This window comes from Marmota marmota, unplaced genomic scaffold (assembly GCF_001458135.2).
Source record: "Marmota marmota marmota unplaced genomic scaffold, marMar, whole genome shotgun sequence".
Taxonomy (NCBI): domain Eukaryota; kingdom Metazoa; phylum Chordata; class Mammalia; order Rodentia; family Sciuridae; genus Marmota; species Marmota marmota.
In genome coordinates, this window is record NW_026000057.1 from 32,504,273 (window position 1) to 32,521,684 (window position 17,412).

The 17,412-nt window shown below is 37.1% G+C and overlaps 1 protein-coding gene across 3 annotated transcripts in view; it reads right to left on the bottom strand.

Moving 5' to 3' along the window:
* The window catches only part of Slc39a8 (solute carrier family 39 member 8), a 72,965-nt gene that overhangs the window by 37,627 nt on the left and 17,926 nt on the right, over positions 1–17,412 (bottom strand). For all 3 annotated transcript variants that reach the window (XM_048813665.1, XM_048813666.1, XM_015484600.2), the window contains 4 exons: positions 11,320–11,482; positions 3,788–3,957; positions 1,291–1,413; positions 663–827 (listed from right to left, as the gene is read on the bottom strand). In XM_048813665.1, coding sequence (XP_048669622.1) covers positions 663–827; positions 1,291–1,413; positions 3,788–3,957; positions 11,320–11,482 — 621 coding nt within the window. The remainder of the gene's footprint in view (positions 1–662; positions 828–1,290; positions 1,414–3,787; positions 3,958–11,319; positions 11,483–17,412) is intronic.

Consider the following 17,412-nt stretch of genomic DNA (forward strand, 5'->3'; position numbering starts at 1 on the left):
ATATTATTTGCAAAATTTTGGTTTAAAGCATCATTCATTACATTGCATAAAATATTTTTCTCTTTGGTTTGTAGTAACACAAAAGTGTCTCTTCAAACACACAGGTAGGGAGAAGTACACAACCAACCATGTTTTCTTTCTAGAAGGAGACTCAGGTCATTTGTCACAATAACCTCTTTCAGGTATCTATTTTCTTCTATTTCCGCCTCTTAGTTGGCTATTCTTTTCATTTTTAAGGTACACGTTTATGTTGTGTTTATCTTTATAGCTGGTAATCTGCCATTTACTAGCTGAGTAAACCTGGAGAGGTTATTTAACACCTTAAGTTTCACTGTCTTCACCTGTCAAATGAGAATTTGGAGCATACTTTGTAAAAACTTCATTGAGAGACTCGTGTATAGTTAAATAATCTTAGAGACCAGTGAAGCCCCAGACCACCAAGTAATTCATAATTTCTTTTTTAAATCACTTTGTTTGGAGCAAATATGTAGAAGGAAAGTGGGGAAAAGATACAGACTCACATTCTACTTACCTCATATTTATAGGAAGAAGTCAGATACACCAAAATGTACAAATGCTGGCTCTACGGTATTCACAGCAGTCTTTGCATAGTAAAAAGCACAGAGTACAGTAAAGGAAAAAATGAAATCAACACAACATACCTGGAGAGAGATTACACTGACATTATCAAAATGAATATGTCCATTAGGCTCTGTGACAGCAGGATTTGCATAGCACGTCACACCATTGATTGCAGGTAACGTTTTAGGTTGATGCACTTTTTCTTGAGGACCAAAGTCGTCATTTCCAAAGTGAGTATGATCATTCTACATAAAAAAAGGAGTATGAATAGGTTATAAGACGAAAAAAAAGACAGCTCACACAGACAAGCAAATAGTTTACTGATTTTCATTTAAAGACAACATTTTTTATTTCTGGTCTTATGTAATGCACACTTTTCAGATTTATAACATCTCTCTCTGTTTAAATGTATTCTCATTTATTAGATTCTGTCACTTCTGTTTTTCATGTTAGGGTACATATGCTTCTCTGTTTTGATGAATATGAATGGAATATAAATTATACACATCTGTTACTTGACATTAAATTGTTGGTACTTGTTCCAAATTCTACAATATGAATCAAGTATTTTCTTATACTTGTCAACACACTGACCTTTTCATTCTCCTCACATACAGGAGTCCAATAACATAATTCTAAGAACAAAATTCCTGCCCACATTAAGGAGTTTTAGAGGGTAACATATCACATGCTTTAAAGTCCATCTACCTGACCGTATGTCTTTAATAACATCTTCAATGTTCTTTCAAAAAAGAAAAATATGTAAAATCCACCAAACACAGCAACTGCTTTCTCAACATAGTTGTCAACTTTAGGATTAAATCCAAATGCCTGAGGAAAGAAAAAGGGCAAGTCAGGTAAAACTAAGTAATTTAACTTGGTTTCTGGAAAATAATACCATAATTTGTCAGCATACAATTTTCATCAAAGTTCTAAGTCCACCTTCACATCCAAGTAATATCAGGAACTCACCTGCCAAAATCACAAAACAAATATTCTGAAATTTGAGGAGCCAAATCCTATGGGATGGCAAAGAAATCTTACAACCAGAAGTCATCCCATTAAATAAAGCCACTAGATGATCTCATAGTTTCTTCCCTAGAACACCTAGGGCAATATGGTTTTGAAAAAGTCAATTTTTAGCAGTGAAGAAGCAGCACTGATTCTCATCTTTATGAGATAATAGTAGATCTAGGTAATGAAGACAAAGGAGATATTGACTACCCACTTTCTCTAAAAGTAGTACATTTTCCCATGATATCCAGAGTAAAGAGATCTCTCCCCCACTGCCCCACCACACACACACAGAGAAAGATGAGAATGAAATAATCCATTGTAGAGGACAAAAAGACAAGAGTTGGAGTTTGAAGTCACAAAGAGTCAAGCTGTCCCTAACACATGGAAACATTAACTTAAATAAAATAGGGGCAGAGAGTTAATATGTGAAAAGTAAAAAAAAAAAAAAAAAAAAAAATCTAAATTTGTGGTATTATTTTTTGGGGAGAGTGAAGTGGGGCTACTGGGGATTGAACCCAGAGACACTTAACCACTGAGCTACATTCCCAGCCTTATTTTGTATTTTATTTAGAGACAGGATCTCACTGAGTTGCTCAGTGCCTTGCTCTTGCTGAGACAGGCTTTAAACCCATGATCCTCCTGCCTCAGTCTCCTGAGCGACTGGGATTACAGGACTACACCACTGCACCCAGCTTGAGGTATTATTACAAATACAGATTTTTTTTGGCGGGGGGTGGAGGTATCAGAAACTGAACCCATGGCCACTTAAGCACTGAGCCATATCCCCAGAAGTTTTTTTTATAAATGTTTTCAGACAGGATCTTGTAAATCCTTAGGGCTTCACTAAATTGCTAAGGTTGTCTTTGAACTTGTGATCTTCCTGCCTCGGCCTCCCAAGCCCCTAGGATTACAGGCATGTGCCACTGTACCCAACCAGATTCTTTATACTAGAACATTTTCAATAAAATATAAAACCTTAAAATCATAGATGTAAAATCTCTAGTCTCTAGTCTAAAATCTCTAGTAATACTAGTTTGTTTAATCTCTCTCTCTGTGTGTGTGTGTGTGTGTGTGTGTGTGCCTGTGAGTGTGTATCTATGTATTTGGTGCTGTGAACTGAACCCAGAGCCTTACACATGCTAGGCAAGTTCTCCACCACTGAGCTACTTCCCTGACCCATTTGTTTAATTTCACTGGACTTCAAAGCAAGAGAGATGATAAATACATATAGTATTGTGTTATATTAAATGTATAAAATTTATTTTTAGTCATAAAACCTGCACTGTCAACTTAGCTATAATACTAGTCAATTGTATATTAAGTCATTTAATTCTCTTGGATTTTAATTTTCCTCTCTATAATTGAAGGTTTGAAGTAAATCCTCTCCTACGTTCTTCCTGTATCAAACAATAATAATAAAATCTATAACTCTAAGAAGTTGTACTCCCATTTCCATAGAGGGCTGTGAAAACTCAACAAGGTTTTAGTAATTTTCTAAAACTTCCTGAAATATTATTTTGTCTCTGTTTACAGGTTGTATCTCTCTCTCTCTCTCTCTCTCTCTCTCNTGTGTATAAGAGACAGTATATATATTACATGAAATAAAACATACATACCACTTGTTGAATAATTGAATAGTGCATGGTAATCAATATCAGGTCAATAGCACATTTTATCAAAGAAAAAAATAAGTTGCTATTTATTTATTGGCCCACAATTGATTTTTTTTCCTTCAATCAAAAAAGAAGGAAAAGGGTTGTTAATGATGCTCTCACTGATCCTCTGGTAGTAAATATAGAAGGGCCTTTTGTGGTATATCTTCAGTAAACCTGACATTGCATGCTCTTAAGGAAATAAATAAATAAATAATGAAACAGTGCCCAGAAAAATTAAATTCACCCAAATGCGAAGCACAATAAAGTGTTAACGGCCCTCAGAGGTGTCCCAGAGATGTCTGAGCACGTCCTGGTGGCTGGCCTCCTAGAATATTAATTTTGTCTCTGACACTGACAGCCACTGCAGCTTCAGACAAGCTTTTACATTTGCTATGATTCAGCTTTCTCTTTTCCAAAACACTATAAACCAGACCGTAAAATTCTGAGAGAATTATGGAGGTTAAAACTGTATAAAATGCTAATGCATTTAAGAGAAACAATTATTCATAGAAACCAACAGTCAACATCCTTACCTCTGGAATAAGTTGGAAAATTGCATTTGAAAAAAGGGTCCCAATAGCCAGTCCCACAAAATAGGTCAAAATTTTTGGGAAATAAGACTTCTTTATCAGTGGAGTCAAAATTAATCCAAGGAGAGATGCCAGGTTAATAATTGTCACTGACAGGAATCCATATCCCCAAACTGTGGGTCAGAGGGAAAAGGAAGTCACAATTAATCAGAGCCAAGGAGCCAAATGAAACCTTACTGTACATCACTTGGAAAAAACTTCTTCTTTGAAAGCTTGAAATGGAAATCTTTGTTAAAACAAAATTTTTACAATGAAAATTATACAGAAAACTGAGAGCATATAACAGCATAATAAACATTAAGAGAAATAGTGTCTGACCTTCAATCTGTCTTAAATCATCATTATGGGATCAAAGAGTTTTATAACTTTCAAGAACTTGGAAAATATCTGGAACAGTGACCAAGAGTCTGAGGTCCACGGGCTCTACGCCACTGAGTTTCATCTGTGACTCAAGGCCTACTACTATTCATGGAGCCTAGAATCTGGACCAAACCATAGTTTCTCCTAAAAAGAAGCTTTCAATTTTCAGCTTTTGTATGAAGATAAAGGAAGTGTGAGTTTCAAGGAAAAGGTATGGGATGATGTGCAAAGGGCAGGGGTAGAGGTGAGGTAGGGTGGGTTAGCCTCCAGGTGAACATCACTGCGGAAGCTGAGCTTGTCATAAGCATTTGTCTGCAGACTCCTGAATGCACCTCCTGGGAGAAGACAGAAGCACCTAAGCCCCCCACTCCCTGAGGCCTCCCAAGACCTAGTGCATGAGACACAGGAAGTGAGTACTTCCTGTGGGGCTGGAGGGAAGGTGGCTGCATTGCACAGTTCACCTTGCCAGGCCCAGATCAAGGCAGAGATTCTTGTGACAGATGGAAGTGGCGCATCTTTCATCTTTGGACACCCAGGGCCTGTTGGTCAACAGGTACTCAGTAAGTGTTGCCTAGAGTGAAATGAACAAATGCTGTCCAAAGTTCTAGAGCTAAGGGTAGATGTGACCTATGACCACTGGGCCTCAATTTTCCCTCTTGATCTAGAGAAATCAGTTTAAGGAAAAAATGGAAATGCAAGTGAAACATATGCAGTGCAGACTGAGACACAACATGCCACTGGAACCCTGAAATGAGTGGCTTTGCTGATGGCCCCACACACTGTACACAGAGAACAGTATGAAAGAGGAGAAAGCTGCCTCTACTGCCATTTCTTTAAAATACATAGAAAATACTTTTAAATATTGGACCAATTTTCTCATGGCACTCTCAGAGGAATTCACTGGTGACAGCTAAAGCTCAGTGGACATTTGCCATGTGCCAGTACTGTGCTAAGCCATCAACAGGTATGAATTCATTTGCTCCTCACAGAGCCCTGTGAGATGAGCACCACTATTACTAACTCCTTCAGACAGTTGAGGAACCAAAGCATAGAGGGTTCAAGTAAGCTGCCCCAGTCACACAGACAGGAAGCTGGCTTTCCAACCCAGATCGTCTGGCTCCTGAGCACCCATCTTTAGCCCCATGCTTCATTATTCCTGTAGAGGTCATCCAACTTTTAAAAAGGCCAAAGGATTCAACAAAACTGTAAAAATGTATCCTGAATGATGCCTCATGAATACAAGATTACTCACCATTATTCTAGTCCAGTATCCATGAATAAAAACACTTAGCAAATATTCATGGAGCCTAGAATCTGAACCAAACCATGGTTTCTCCTAAAAAGAAGCTTTCAATTTTCCATGTGGGGAGCTGGAAAAATTGTGTGCCCATGCACACACACAGGGCCATGTACTAAATGAAAAGGACAGAGAATAAATGGCCAAATCTCACTATAAGAACCATCAAGCACTGACACAATGACTCTGTCTTCTCCAGACTCTCTACTATCAGCTCCAGACCCTGGCCATGCCCTACAAAGTCTTCAACAACCCACCTCATTCCCATTTACTAACTTATCACCAAAAACAATACCGGTGCACTCCCCTCAGACTCCACTAGTAATTTCCCTTAACACAAATGGCCCTCAATCCTATCACCAGCCTTCACACATTTATTCATCAACACACACTTCTAATCTTATTGGGTAGACAAGATGTCTACATGTTGAAAAATAAAAAGACAATTTTTTTTTTTTTTTTTTACTACTGAGTAGAGGAAAAGTCACATACTTATCAAACTCATCAGCTTCCCCTGAGAAATCTTGTTCCAAATTCACTTAGTACCTCCATAAATAGAAGAAATACCAGGATCAATTTCAATTTGTCCATCTCCACTAGTCAATTCCATAGACAATTGGTGACCAAAGCCTATCAATTCTGCTTTAGATATCTCTAACTTTCAGCTTCTCATTCTTCGTGCTTGTGGGAGTACGGGTCCTGCCATCTCTCACTCCTTCACTTGATGCAATATGACAGCTTTCTGTCTGGACTCCCTCCCTTTGATTGACAAGGCCTTCAAACTATTATACCAAGACATAAAAATGATAACTCATGCCCCTATTCCAAACCACCCTTCCTATACCTTTCTCCTCAACATGGTCTCCTCCGGAAAGCCTGTTTTCTGTTTTCTTCCTCCCCGAGGCAACAGTCTCTTGCTCAACAAGATTCTCACAGCTATTTGTTTGAAGTCGATTGGTCAAAAAACAAAAAAAAAAATCAATTCATCTCCTTATCCCATCTTTTTAATCTTCCTTGCCTTTGTGGACATTTATCAGAACTATTTGAGAATCTGGGAATATAAGTCATCGCATGCTAGGGACATTGCATAGAGATGTCCCTTCATGTATTGGTAAGCCATAATTTGAAAAAATAAAAATCTATTTTTCCACTCACCTAAGAAACACCAAAGAAAGAACTGGTATGAACATTTTCCTTGTACTTTTCCATTTACCCCTAGGACTTACTCTAAGGATCTGTTTCAGAGAGGATACTTTATATGAATTCGGAACCATTTTAATAGACTTCAAGGAATATCAGTAACAATAGCTAACATTTACCGAATGCCCACTGTGTGGGTCAAAGAAGTTCACTTATTTTTTAACTCATCTATTTATTACAACAGCTGTATGAGATAGCTAGCATTATTATCCCCACTTTGTAAATTATGAAATATGATTTTATTATTATCCCCATTTTATAGGGGTTTTGTTGCTATTGTTTTTCATTGGTTGGCTGGTTTTGTTGGAAGAGGGGTTGGTTTTTGGTTTTTGGGGTATTTTTTTGTTTTGTTTTGTTTAGTAGTGCTTGGAATCAAACTCAGGACCTGTCATGTACTACACAAGCCTTTGAACATAAAACTATTCTCCCAGCCCCACCAACTTTACAGATTTATAAACAGTCTAAACTTCAATTTCTACCTGGTCCCACTCAAAGAGCAAGCAGCACAGATGGTGTTTAACAATGAAAACTCTGGAGGCAGGGGACTTATACTTAAAACCCAACTCTTCCCTTTACGACTATCATAGGCTTGTCCTTGACTTCACTGAGCCCCTGTTATTTAAATTGCAGATAAAAACAGCTCCTATCTCAGAGTTTTTATAAGAATAAAATAAAACAAATGCTATTCTTATAACATAGCAAGACTTCAATAAATGTTGTTTATTATTCTTTCCAAAAAATGTAGTAAATATATCATCATGTAAATTTTAATCCATTTAGATCATTGTTGTACAGCGAAAAAAACAATAAACTTGGAGTTAGGTGCCCTGGTCTGTCTCCTACCTCTGGTTATTATGCCTATGGAAGCCACTAACTCAGGAGTGTGGGCCTAGGTCATTGGTTTGAACAGAATAATCTTGTAATAAAATTCTATTATTCTTATTTATAATCTGAATTAAACAATGATCTGTGAACTCTTTGGGGCCATGAAGTTATTGCTAAAATGTAATTCATTTCTCTCCTAGAGATTTGAATTTACTATTAGTCTCTTACACTCATTGATATGACTTTATATATATACATACATACATATATATATAGGACTTCAAAAAAATCACACAATGTAAGATCTCCAAGAAATGAGGCTATTTTATCTTCCTGCTGAAATATCAAAATAAACACACTGAAAAAAATTCTTTTATCATGACCCCATTATTGCTTTTATTTTGATTTTTTATTCCCTTGGATGTACTCAAACTTGTCTCTCTATTAAATGAACTGGTATATCAAGATTTGGAATCTTCCAAAGCAACTTCATACACATAATCTCATCTGATTGTCTTAGCTAGCCTGTGAGTTGGTGGTGCAGTTAATCATTTTGAAGAACTTTTCCTTGTGAGAAAATAGCACTGGACAAGGGCAAGAGAATAGAGTGAACCTGAGTAGGCTTATATAAGAACAAAGACATAATTGTACTACTGTGCCCAGGGCACTTATATATATTAACTCATGATGCTCCCAATAATCTATAGGAGAAGAGCTCTTACATCCATTTTTCCAATGAGATGGCTGAGGCATAGAGACATCAAATAAGTTGCTTAAGATCATACAACTGCACTGACATAAAACAATTGATTGTCACATCAAAAAGGAAATATATTGCCAAATTAAATAGATTAGTAGTGCCAAGTACTCTGTCTTGATATTGGGTCCTCAATTCAAGTATTAGGTTCCTTTCCGGTCTTGTAATTAAGAATTGTTGACTTTTCCCTTTATGACTTTACAATATTGACCCTAGAATTCCTGCTTCCGACTTCCCTGTTTTCATCTTTTGGTTTCTGAACTGGAGTAACCTTTGAGCAGTTAAGGTTAAAATCACTTTTGCATATAGGTAATTACCTACACAGAATAGGAGATTTCCTTTTTCTGAAGTCTAGCTTCTTGTACTCAGAATTATATCATGTTAGATATATTTTATTTTTTAAAAAAGACATATTTTATTTAACAGTACTAATAGTATTTATGTGCCATTCTAAGTACTTGTCAAACATTAAGTTATTTAATCCTTATAACAGCCCTATGAGAAAGGAACTGTTTTAGATGAGGAAACCGAGACATCAAGGGATTAAAGTCATGTGCCCAACACAGCTGGATACTTACAAAGCTGGAATTTGAGCCCAGGTGAGCTGTCTTCACAGTCTGTCCTATTATTGTCTATACTACTAGCAAATGTTAGAATATTAAAGCATTTGCAAAATTCACTTTTGAGTGTAAAGTATAAACTGTATCGCTAAACAGGCTGTATCGAAATATAGATGTTCTCTAGCAAAATATTTGCTTGAATAATTAGCAATTATTCACAATTGCTATTGGTTCAAAATTGAAATTATTTTTATTCACAGAACTGATAATTAAGTTGATAACGTATGCTTGATGATTTCTATTCTTCATATGTATTAATATAGAAGATAAATGAGAACATGGATTTTGAAGACAAGACAACTAGGGTTGAATCTGGCTCTCCCAAACACAAGTTGTGTAACTTTCTTTGAGCAAAGGATTTCAAGTCCTTGTACCTCAGTTTTCTTGCCTATAAGAGCAAGTTTCTACATCAGAAAGGTGTATATTAAATGAGTTAATGTATGTAAAGTATTTGGTATCTGTTGAATAGAAAATACCACAGAATCTGGCTATTGTTAGTCGTTATTATTGTTGTTCACATATAGAGGATTGACACATACATACAAAGCAATCCAAAAGTAGGTTAAATGATAGTTCTTTGTTGAGTCTCCTCTTGTTTTCTCTATATTTACTCTCCTTCCAGTATCTATGTATACTCATGTTTGATGAACTTGCTCAGACCAGCATCTTGAAATGCCACCTCTATGATATTGAATCTCCTATCTCGATCTTTCCTTTGAACTCAACTGTGTGCACACCATTACCTACTAGATATCTCCACTTATGGGTCTATATCAATACATAAGGCTGACTGTGCCAAATATTCTTAATCCTCACCACTCCCTTTTGTCTACAATGAATGGCTCCTCCCTAGTCTTCATCCCCAGAAATGGATACAACCATGTATTCAGCTTCTCTGGCTCAAACCTTGACTCATCTTTCTCTTTCCCACATCTGCCCCAGAAGCAAACCACTTTATCACAGTCTCCAAAATCCATTCTGCATCTGACCCCTTCTCCCTAGTTTGATTTTTCTCTACCTTAGTCCAAGTTCCCATATCTTGAGCATCCACCCCTGGCAATAGCCTCCTGACCAATGCCCTTGCTTTTGCTCTTGCCCCATGACAATGCACTCTTCAAATCGAAAGCAGAATTCCCCCTTAAGGATTCAAATAAAATTGTGGCACTCCCAGTTTAGAATTCCATGTTGGCCTCACACTCTATTCACAACAAACTCCAATCAGTTGGACCACACCCTCGCAGGCCTCCCCCATCTGGTGTCCTCTGCTTCCAGGACAACACTTCCGTCTATCTCTGTCCCCTCACTATGCAGACACACAGGCCTTCTTGCTGTTCCTTCCTCAGCCAAGCTCACTTCCAAGCTACACCGTCTGCTCCCTCTACCAAGAAAGCTCTGCCCACAGAGGATCTGCAATGGCCCACTCCTCCTCAGCCAGGACTCTACTCAGATGTAATCTCACCCCTTGAACATCTAAAATCTCATCCACCCACACTACCTTCTCTGCCTTACCTATTTTATTTTCTTCTGAGGATGCAATGCTCTGAAACTACATTCTCTTATTTGTTTAAATGTGTATTATTTTTCTTCTCTACTATGGGATAAGCCCCAGAAAGGCAGGAAATTATTCTTCATATTCATTAATGAATCCTTAATGCAGAAAACACTTATTGCATGAATAAGCTAATTTAAAAATGAAAATTTAAATACCCAGGTGGAACAAGTAAACAATTTTGGGATATTGAGAAATTGCATATAACTGGGAAATAGAACCATTGAACAACTGGTTTATTTCACTGATGAAAGTACTATTCCACGTTCTTAAGCATGTGAACTGTATATTAAGCAACAATTACTTTTCTTATATTTTAAAATCTGTTCACAGCAGATTGTTCCTTAAAAATGGAGTGCTTATGGCAATACTGTTATAGACCCTTGCAATCATTGCTAACATTTTTTTTCATCTAAGATTATTAAAAGATTAATAACTCCATCCCTTAAGCTTTAATCTAGTTCCCTTATCCCTTCACTGACAATAGCAGATACACTGGCAAGTTTTAGAACAATGTGATACAAAAATAAAAATAACATGGTAAGCAAAAGGTGATGGAAACTAACAATTAACTATAAGACAAATAATTGATATGCAATCCAATATGTACAGCATAGCATAAAGTATATATTGTTTAAAATCAAGGATTAAGGTTTACAAAGTCTTTAAGTGATACTCAGTATAATTTTGAGTCCACAAGTACAAGATCATTACTTATGAATTTTAAATGAATTTTAATTCTAACTACTTTCAAAATGTAAGTAGATTAACTAAAAGGAGAAAAAAACAGAAAAAGAAGCATATTAGCATCATTTCATACTGATTCAAAGACTTTTCAAATAAGGGAGAGAAAATGCTTCAATGTACCTTCTGAGAGGCTTGGTTTTGTTTTGTGCTTGGACCGATCTGTACAGGGGTGGAAGCTTAGCTGTTGTACAAGTGCGGGACAGATGGCCGAGAAGTTTGAGCTGGTTATCTGGGAGGCATTTGAAAATCCATGAAGGGAAAAGATCTCTGCAGCAGATAAACACTGAAACAGAATAAACCCGATAACACAACATGTTAATACTATAAAAGCACATGAACAAAGAGGCATTGAATAGTTCAGCCAAAACCCACTACAGAAATGTACAGACCCTTAAAATAAGGAAATAGTCCATACCTCTTTAAACCTAGAAAAAAAAAATAGCACAAAGTCATCTTAATCAACAGCCTGCTGATACCAGATAAAAATTACAGATTGGCCTGGATGTGTGCAAAGACTTTTAAAAATAAATAAATAAAAAGTGGGGCTGGGGTTGTGACTCAGCGGTAGAGCACTGGCCTAGGTCATGCAAGGCCCTGAGTTTGATCCTCAACACCACATAAAAATAAGTAAAAAAAAAAAAAAAAAAGGTATTAAAAATAATAATAATAATAAATAAATAAGTAAAAACTGTGCTGGGGTGGGCCTTAGCGGCGCTCTTGCCTAGCATGCACAAGGCACTCGGTTTGATCCCAGCACTGCAAAGCATAAATAAATAAATAGAAATAAATAAAAACATATCATCAGCATTCAAACAAAGGGTTTTGAGACAATTTCAAATTCTCAATATTCCCTCCCACTTTCTTTATTTATTTTTTAGTTTGAATGGATTTTTATGGGAGCTATCAGAGTACCTATCGAATTTCTTACAGATAAACACCTGGTCCCCCACAGTTTCATAGTAAAGAAATTCATCCCTCCTCTACAGAGCAATAATAATCCTAACATATAAAATTATTTTAAAATGTGTCTCTAAAAGAAACTAAATATGCTTTCTTCTCACTGATAGCTTTTCTTTATCATATGAAGTTTTGAAAATAGTATTTTTGAAATGTAATAATTCTTAATGAGGAATAGAATCTGCCCTAGAAAAAAAGGAGGACTGCAAATTCAAGGCCAGTCTGGGCAACTTAGTGAGATGTGGTCTCAAAATAAAAAATAAAAAGGGCTGGAGGTGTGGCTCAGTGATAGAAAATGACTAGGTTCATAGAAAATGACTAGGTTCAATCCCCAGTACTCCAAAAAAAGAAAAAAAAAAATCTGGAAAAAAAATAACTTTTTATTCTCAAACACATTTTAACTCTAAATTATCTTCCATATACTTGCATTATAACAAAGAATATAAAACAAACCAAATACTAATACATGCTATAAGAACTATAGCATGTGAAAATAAACATTTACTCAAGTAGAAGTGTCTATCTTTTAATAAATAAAATAGGGAAAAGTTCTTTGCACATTCTAGCCAGTCCTGAAGCCCCACTAAAACCTTAACTATGTTCTAGGGACTGAATTGCCCCCAAAAAAACTCTTATGTTGCATCCCTAACCACCCAATGTGATCATATTTGAAGATGGGGACTTTGGTAGGTAATTAGGGTTAGATGAGCTCATGAGGGGCCTGATCTCATGGGATCTATGTTCTTATAGGAAGGGACACCAGAGAATTTGCTTGTTGGCTTTCTCTGCTATATGAGGTCACCAGGAGAAGGGCACATTTGCAACCCAAAGAGAGAGCCCTCCCCAAACAACACCTCCTTTGCATCTTGACTTCCAGTCTCTAGAACTGTGAGAAAATAAATATCTGCTGGTTAAGCCACTTGGGCTATGGTATTATATTATGGCCGCTGAGCTGACTAGTACACTAGGAATGGTTTTGAGAACTAAAAAGTTGAGTTGTTTCACATAAGGTGCTGTAATTCCCTTCATAACAGAAACAATGAAAGTTAAAATGTCAGATTTTGATACAAAGAAACCACTATTGCTTACAAAGGAAAAATTAAAAAATACCAAATACAGCAAGATGCACACAACTGTCAAAGCCAGATTGCAATTACCTTACAGAAAATTCACCTTCTTTTTTTTATTGATTTTTTAATTTTTTTTAAATACACGACAACAGTGGAATGCATTACAGTCATATACAATACATATAGAGCACAATTTTTCATATCTTCTTTTTTTTTAATGTCTAAGTATGCATCTAAAGTTGCTCTTTATTCAACTTACTCTCTCCATTGGGTTTAGGATGACAGCTAACCACTGGCCCTAGAAGAGGACACAGCAAACTGACTGCTCAATTAATAGTCTTTTTCTCTATTAACAGTCTTCCCTGGGGCTGATAATAGGGAATCCTAAGCTAATAGATGGAGAAAATACCCAGATACCATTGCAGAAGAGAAAGTGGATATAGTTTATTCATCACCATGAAGACACCCAGGAGCATCATTGCTAGACTCAAAAATGACAGAGCCAGTGTGGCTCAGCTGGCCGATGCATGACTCCAGGAATTAACCAGGTGACAGCAGACGGTGGGACTTTCAGCCTCCAACACAGTTGTTGGAGCCAGTACCTTACAATGAATCCCTCATTCACATGCTTGTGCGCTCACGCTTACACTCGCTGTCGCTCTCTCTCTCTCCCACCTCTCTCTTTCTCCATTTCTCTCTCTCTCTCTCCCGCCTCTTTCTCCATTTCTTTCATATATATATGAGAGAGAAAGCTCCTCTGGAGAAATTGTTTCTCTGGAGAACCCTAATACATACCTCATACCTATCACGTTAGTTTCTGACTAAAATATGATTTCACTACTTTAAATGCTATCAGGCTCTGGTTTTCTTTAACAATATCAAGTATAACAGCCACAGAATTATACTACACTTTGCATTAATTATTTCCTTCTTTCTACAAGTATTTATTGAATCATTGAAGTCTGGGTATAATATTGATGGGAGAAGAAGAGGGTGGGGAAGATAGAGGATGACAACCAGGAAAAAAAAGAGTACAGATAAATAAGCAATATCACTCTCCCATCAAGAAGCCTCAATAACGGTGGTGTAAATGAAGTAAATATGCCAAGATCTATAAAACCAGAATGAAGGAAATGAATCCAAGAAAGACACCACAATAAAGAACTACAAGCGTTAACATGAAGGAGAAATTATACACAGAGGAAAGAGTCAAAAACAACTATGAGGACAGGACTCTGGAAAAAGATAAAAAGGATGTGGCTCGGGGTCTGATTAAGGGACCTAGGAGGAGAAACACAACACGTGGGGCAAGAGGGCGGCCAATTTAGTTTTAAGATATTTGAAGTTGCAGTGCCTGCAGGGCCTCAGATGGAGATGATCTGAAGCTTTCTCTGACAAAGGTAGATGCCTGGGAGAGAGATGAGGCTCTCTTCTGTGAAAAGATACCTGAGCAGGCAAGGAAAAGATGATCAGGAGAGAGAACACGTAGAACAAAGAAAAGATCTTTTTTATATAGAAAAAGGCCTTGGGAATATATGTGTAATTTGTTCAAACACAGGAAAAAAAACAGCCAGAGAACAAGATGGAACAAGAGAATCCCATAACATAATAATCTAGGATAGCAAAATGTAGTGAATGCCCAGGACTTTGGCCTGCCTGGCATTCCTTATTTGTGGGCCAGTCAGGACAAGCCACCTGACTGCCATGGGAGCACTTCTTTCACGTCATGTGAGTGGGGCTGAGCAGGGAACAAATGATCAAGATTTGTCTACTCTCTGATAGAAGTACTGATAGTATGGGCAGGAATGCTGTGAGTCTAAGGACTCCTTCAGCCATTTTGCCACCATGTGAAAGAAAACTGATGACTCAGAGATTTTCAACATCATCATTATTTCCGTGGATACAGCTGTGCCTGAAGCTAACGTGCCCTTGACTCCTCAATTACCTGGGTTAATAAATCCCCTTCTTGTCTTAGGTTAAAAATAAGTCATAGTGGATTTTTTTTTCTTTCACTCTTCAAATGAAAGATCTCTAATTATTTAAAAGTCATTTTCTAAAAACTAGTGAAGGAATGCTACCTAGGTGAAAGCAACAAGATATGTTTCCACTTTTTCTCTATTTCTTCTTCCTTTTCTTAGCACATGGACCATTTTCTCTACTTGGCTGTCTTGTCAAGTGGCACCCGTTAAATAATACAAATAATAGGACCATCTGATCCTATGACCATTATGCCAAGGCCTTTGCACCAAAACCTGAAATGAAAATCATCCCATTCAACTCAACCCAGAACTGGTTTCAGATTTTTGTCATGGACTGGGACTCTGTGGGAAGCTAAGAAGTTCACAGTCCCAATGAAGGACACTGCTAGGTGTGGCTTATACTCTCTGTGTGGCTAAAGGTAGGGAGAGAGAGTAACCTGAGATGTATTTAAACTCACTGTCAAAGTTAGAATAAAATATCAAGTCCGGGTAATTTTCCTAGGTGGTAAAGTAAGTGGGACACATGAACTTCAAATTCTATTACAAATCCCCAAAGGGAGTCAGAGAGTGAAGTTGAGTTAGGATCCAAATCTGAAAGAACCCTAAGTTCATTGTCAGCAAGCACTGCAATTACCTTATGGGATTCACCACATGCACAGCCATGCGCATTCATTTACTCATTAAAAAAACACGTTGATCACACCTTCTGTGGGCCAGAAGTTGGGCAGGGACTGAGATTAAGACATGGTTCCCGGAACATCTTCAATAAGGTCACCATTCAACAGAGAAAACAGGTGCAAAACTGGTAAATATAATGATATGAAGGAAGTATTGTGAGATACAAGGGAAGAAGCCAGGGATCACTTCCTGGAGGAGAAGACACACATACACAGTCTGCCGTATTATTTTGGTGCTTCTGAGGGCTGGGGAGATGAGACATGATTCACATAAAATAACAATCAGTAATGCAAATGAGTATGCCGTTAATTGACATGTATTTTCTATACAACAACTATCATAGGAGTTCTATAAAGGCTACAGTTAATAGGAACTATAATATATGCTTAACATATTCAAACTCTTTCAACCAGCACATTAATTACTAATAGATTTCAGGAAAAATCTGGATGAAGAAATCATGTCTGATAGTAGACTGAATCAGAATTATTACCCTATGTACATATACAACTATATAACCAGTGTGATTCTACATCATGTAAAACCAGAAGAATGAGAAATTATACTCCATTATATATGATGTATCAAAGTGCATTCTACTGTCATGTATAACTAATTAAAACAACAAAAAAATTTTAAGTCAAAGCTGTCCAACTTCATAAATGTTAATGACAAAATTCAAACAGGTTTTCTCACATTTTCTGGCTTCTAAGCCAATACTGTGTTGCTATGTCTTGCTCAAACACTGAGAATAACTCAAAGGGGAAATGATTTTGATCCTGTCATGGAGTGCATTTCATTGCCCCTATTAGTGACTTGAGTCATAAAGTTAAATTGCCTTTCTACTCTTTAGAATCTACCCAGAGAGAGACCTCAACAACAATGCTACAATTCAAACATCAACCAGGTTTTCTCACCATGGTGTGAATTAAGAAGAAAATGAAAGATAGTTATGATAACTTGCCTCCCAGTAAGCCCATCTAGCTATCATTCAAACAGGAAAACTGGGTGTGGGGCAAAAGCTGAGCTCAAACAACAGATGGCCCAGAGCCTGGCACAGCAGGAATAAGGCTGTAGCAATTGCTGGGAAGTGATCCTGAGGCAGGGTCACGGTACCTAGGCACCTCTGTGTTCATGCCATCTTAAATGCTTTGTTTCCCTATTACTATTTTAAACCAAATACACTACTTTTGCAGGTCCAGCAGAGGAGCCAGCCTGTTGATTCATTCTCCTGGGCTACCATTATGTAACTACATAACTATGAAACTGATACAACTGGCCACAGGCTGTCAAGAATGTATTCAGAGGAAAAGGTGAAGATCCAAGATGATTATTTAATGAGACAGAAGCCTCTGGAATCCTCGAGCTCATATGACCTTAATATTTACTAATGTTAATAAGAACACTATGTGCCTGCCACAGGGAAGTGCTCAGTAACTCCATGTTGAAATGAATGAATAAATGAGCTCCTCATGTGGTTTCATAGTATTCTTTAGAACCAAATGCAAAAAAAAAAAAAAAAAAAACAG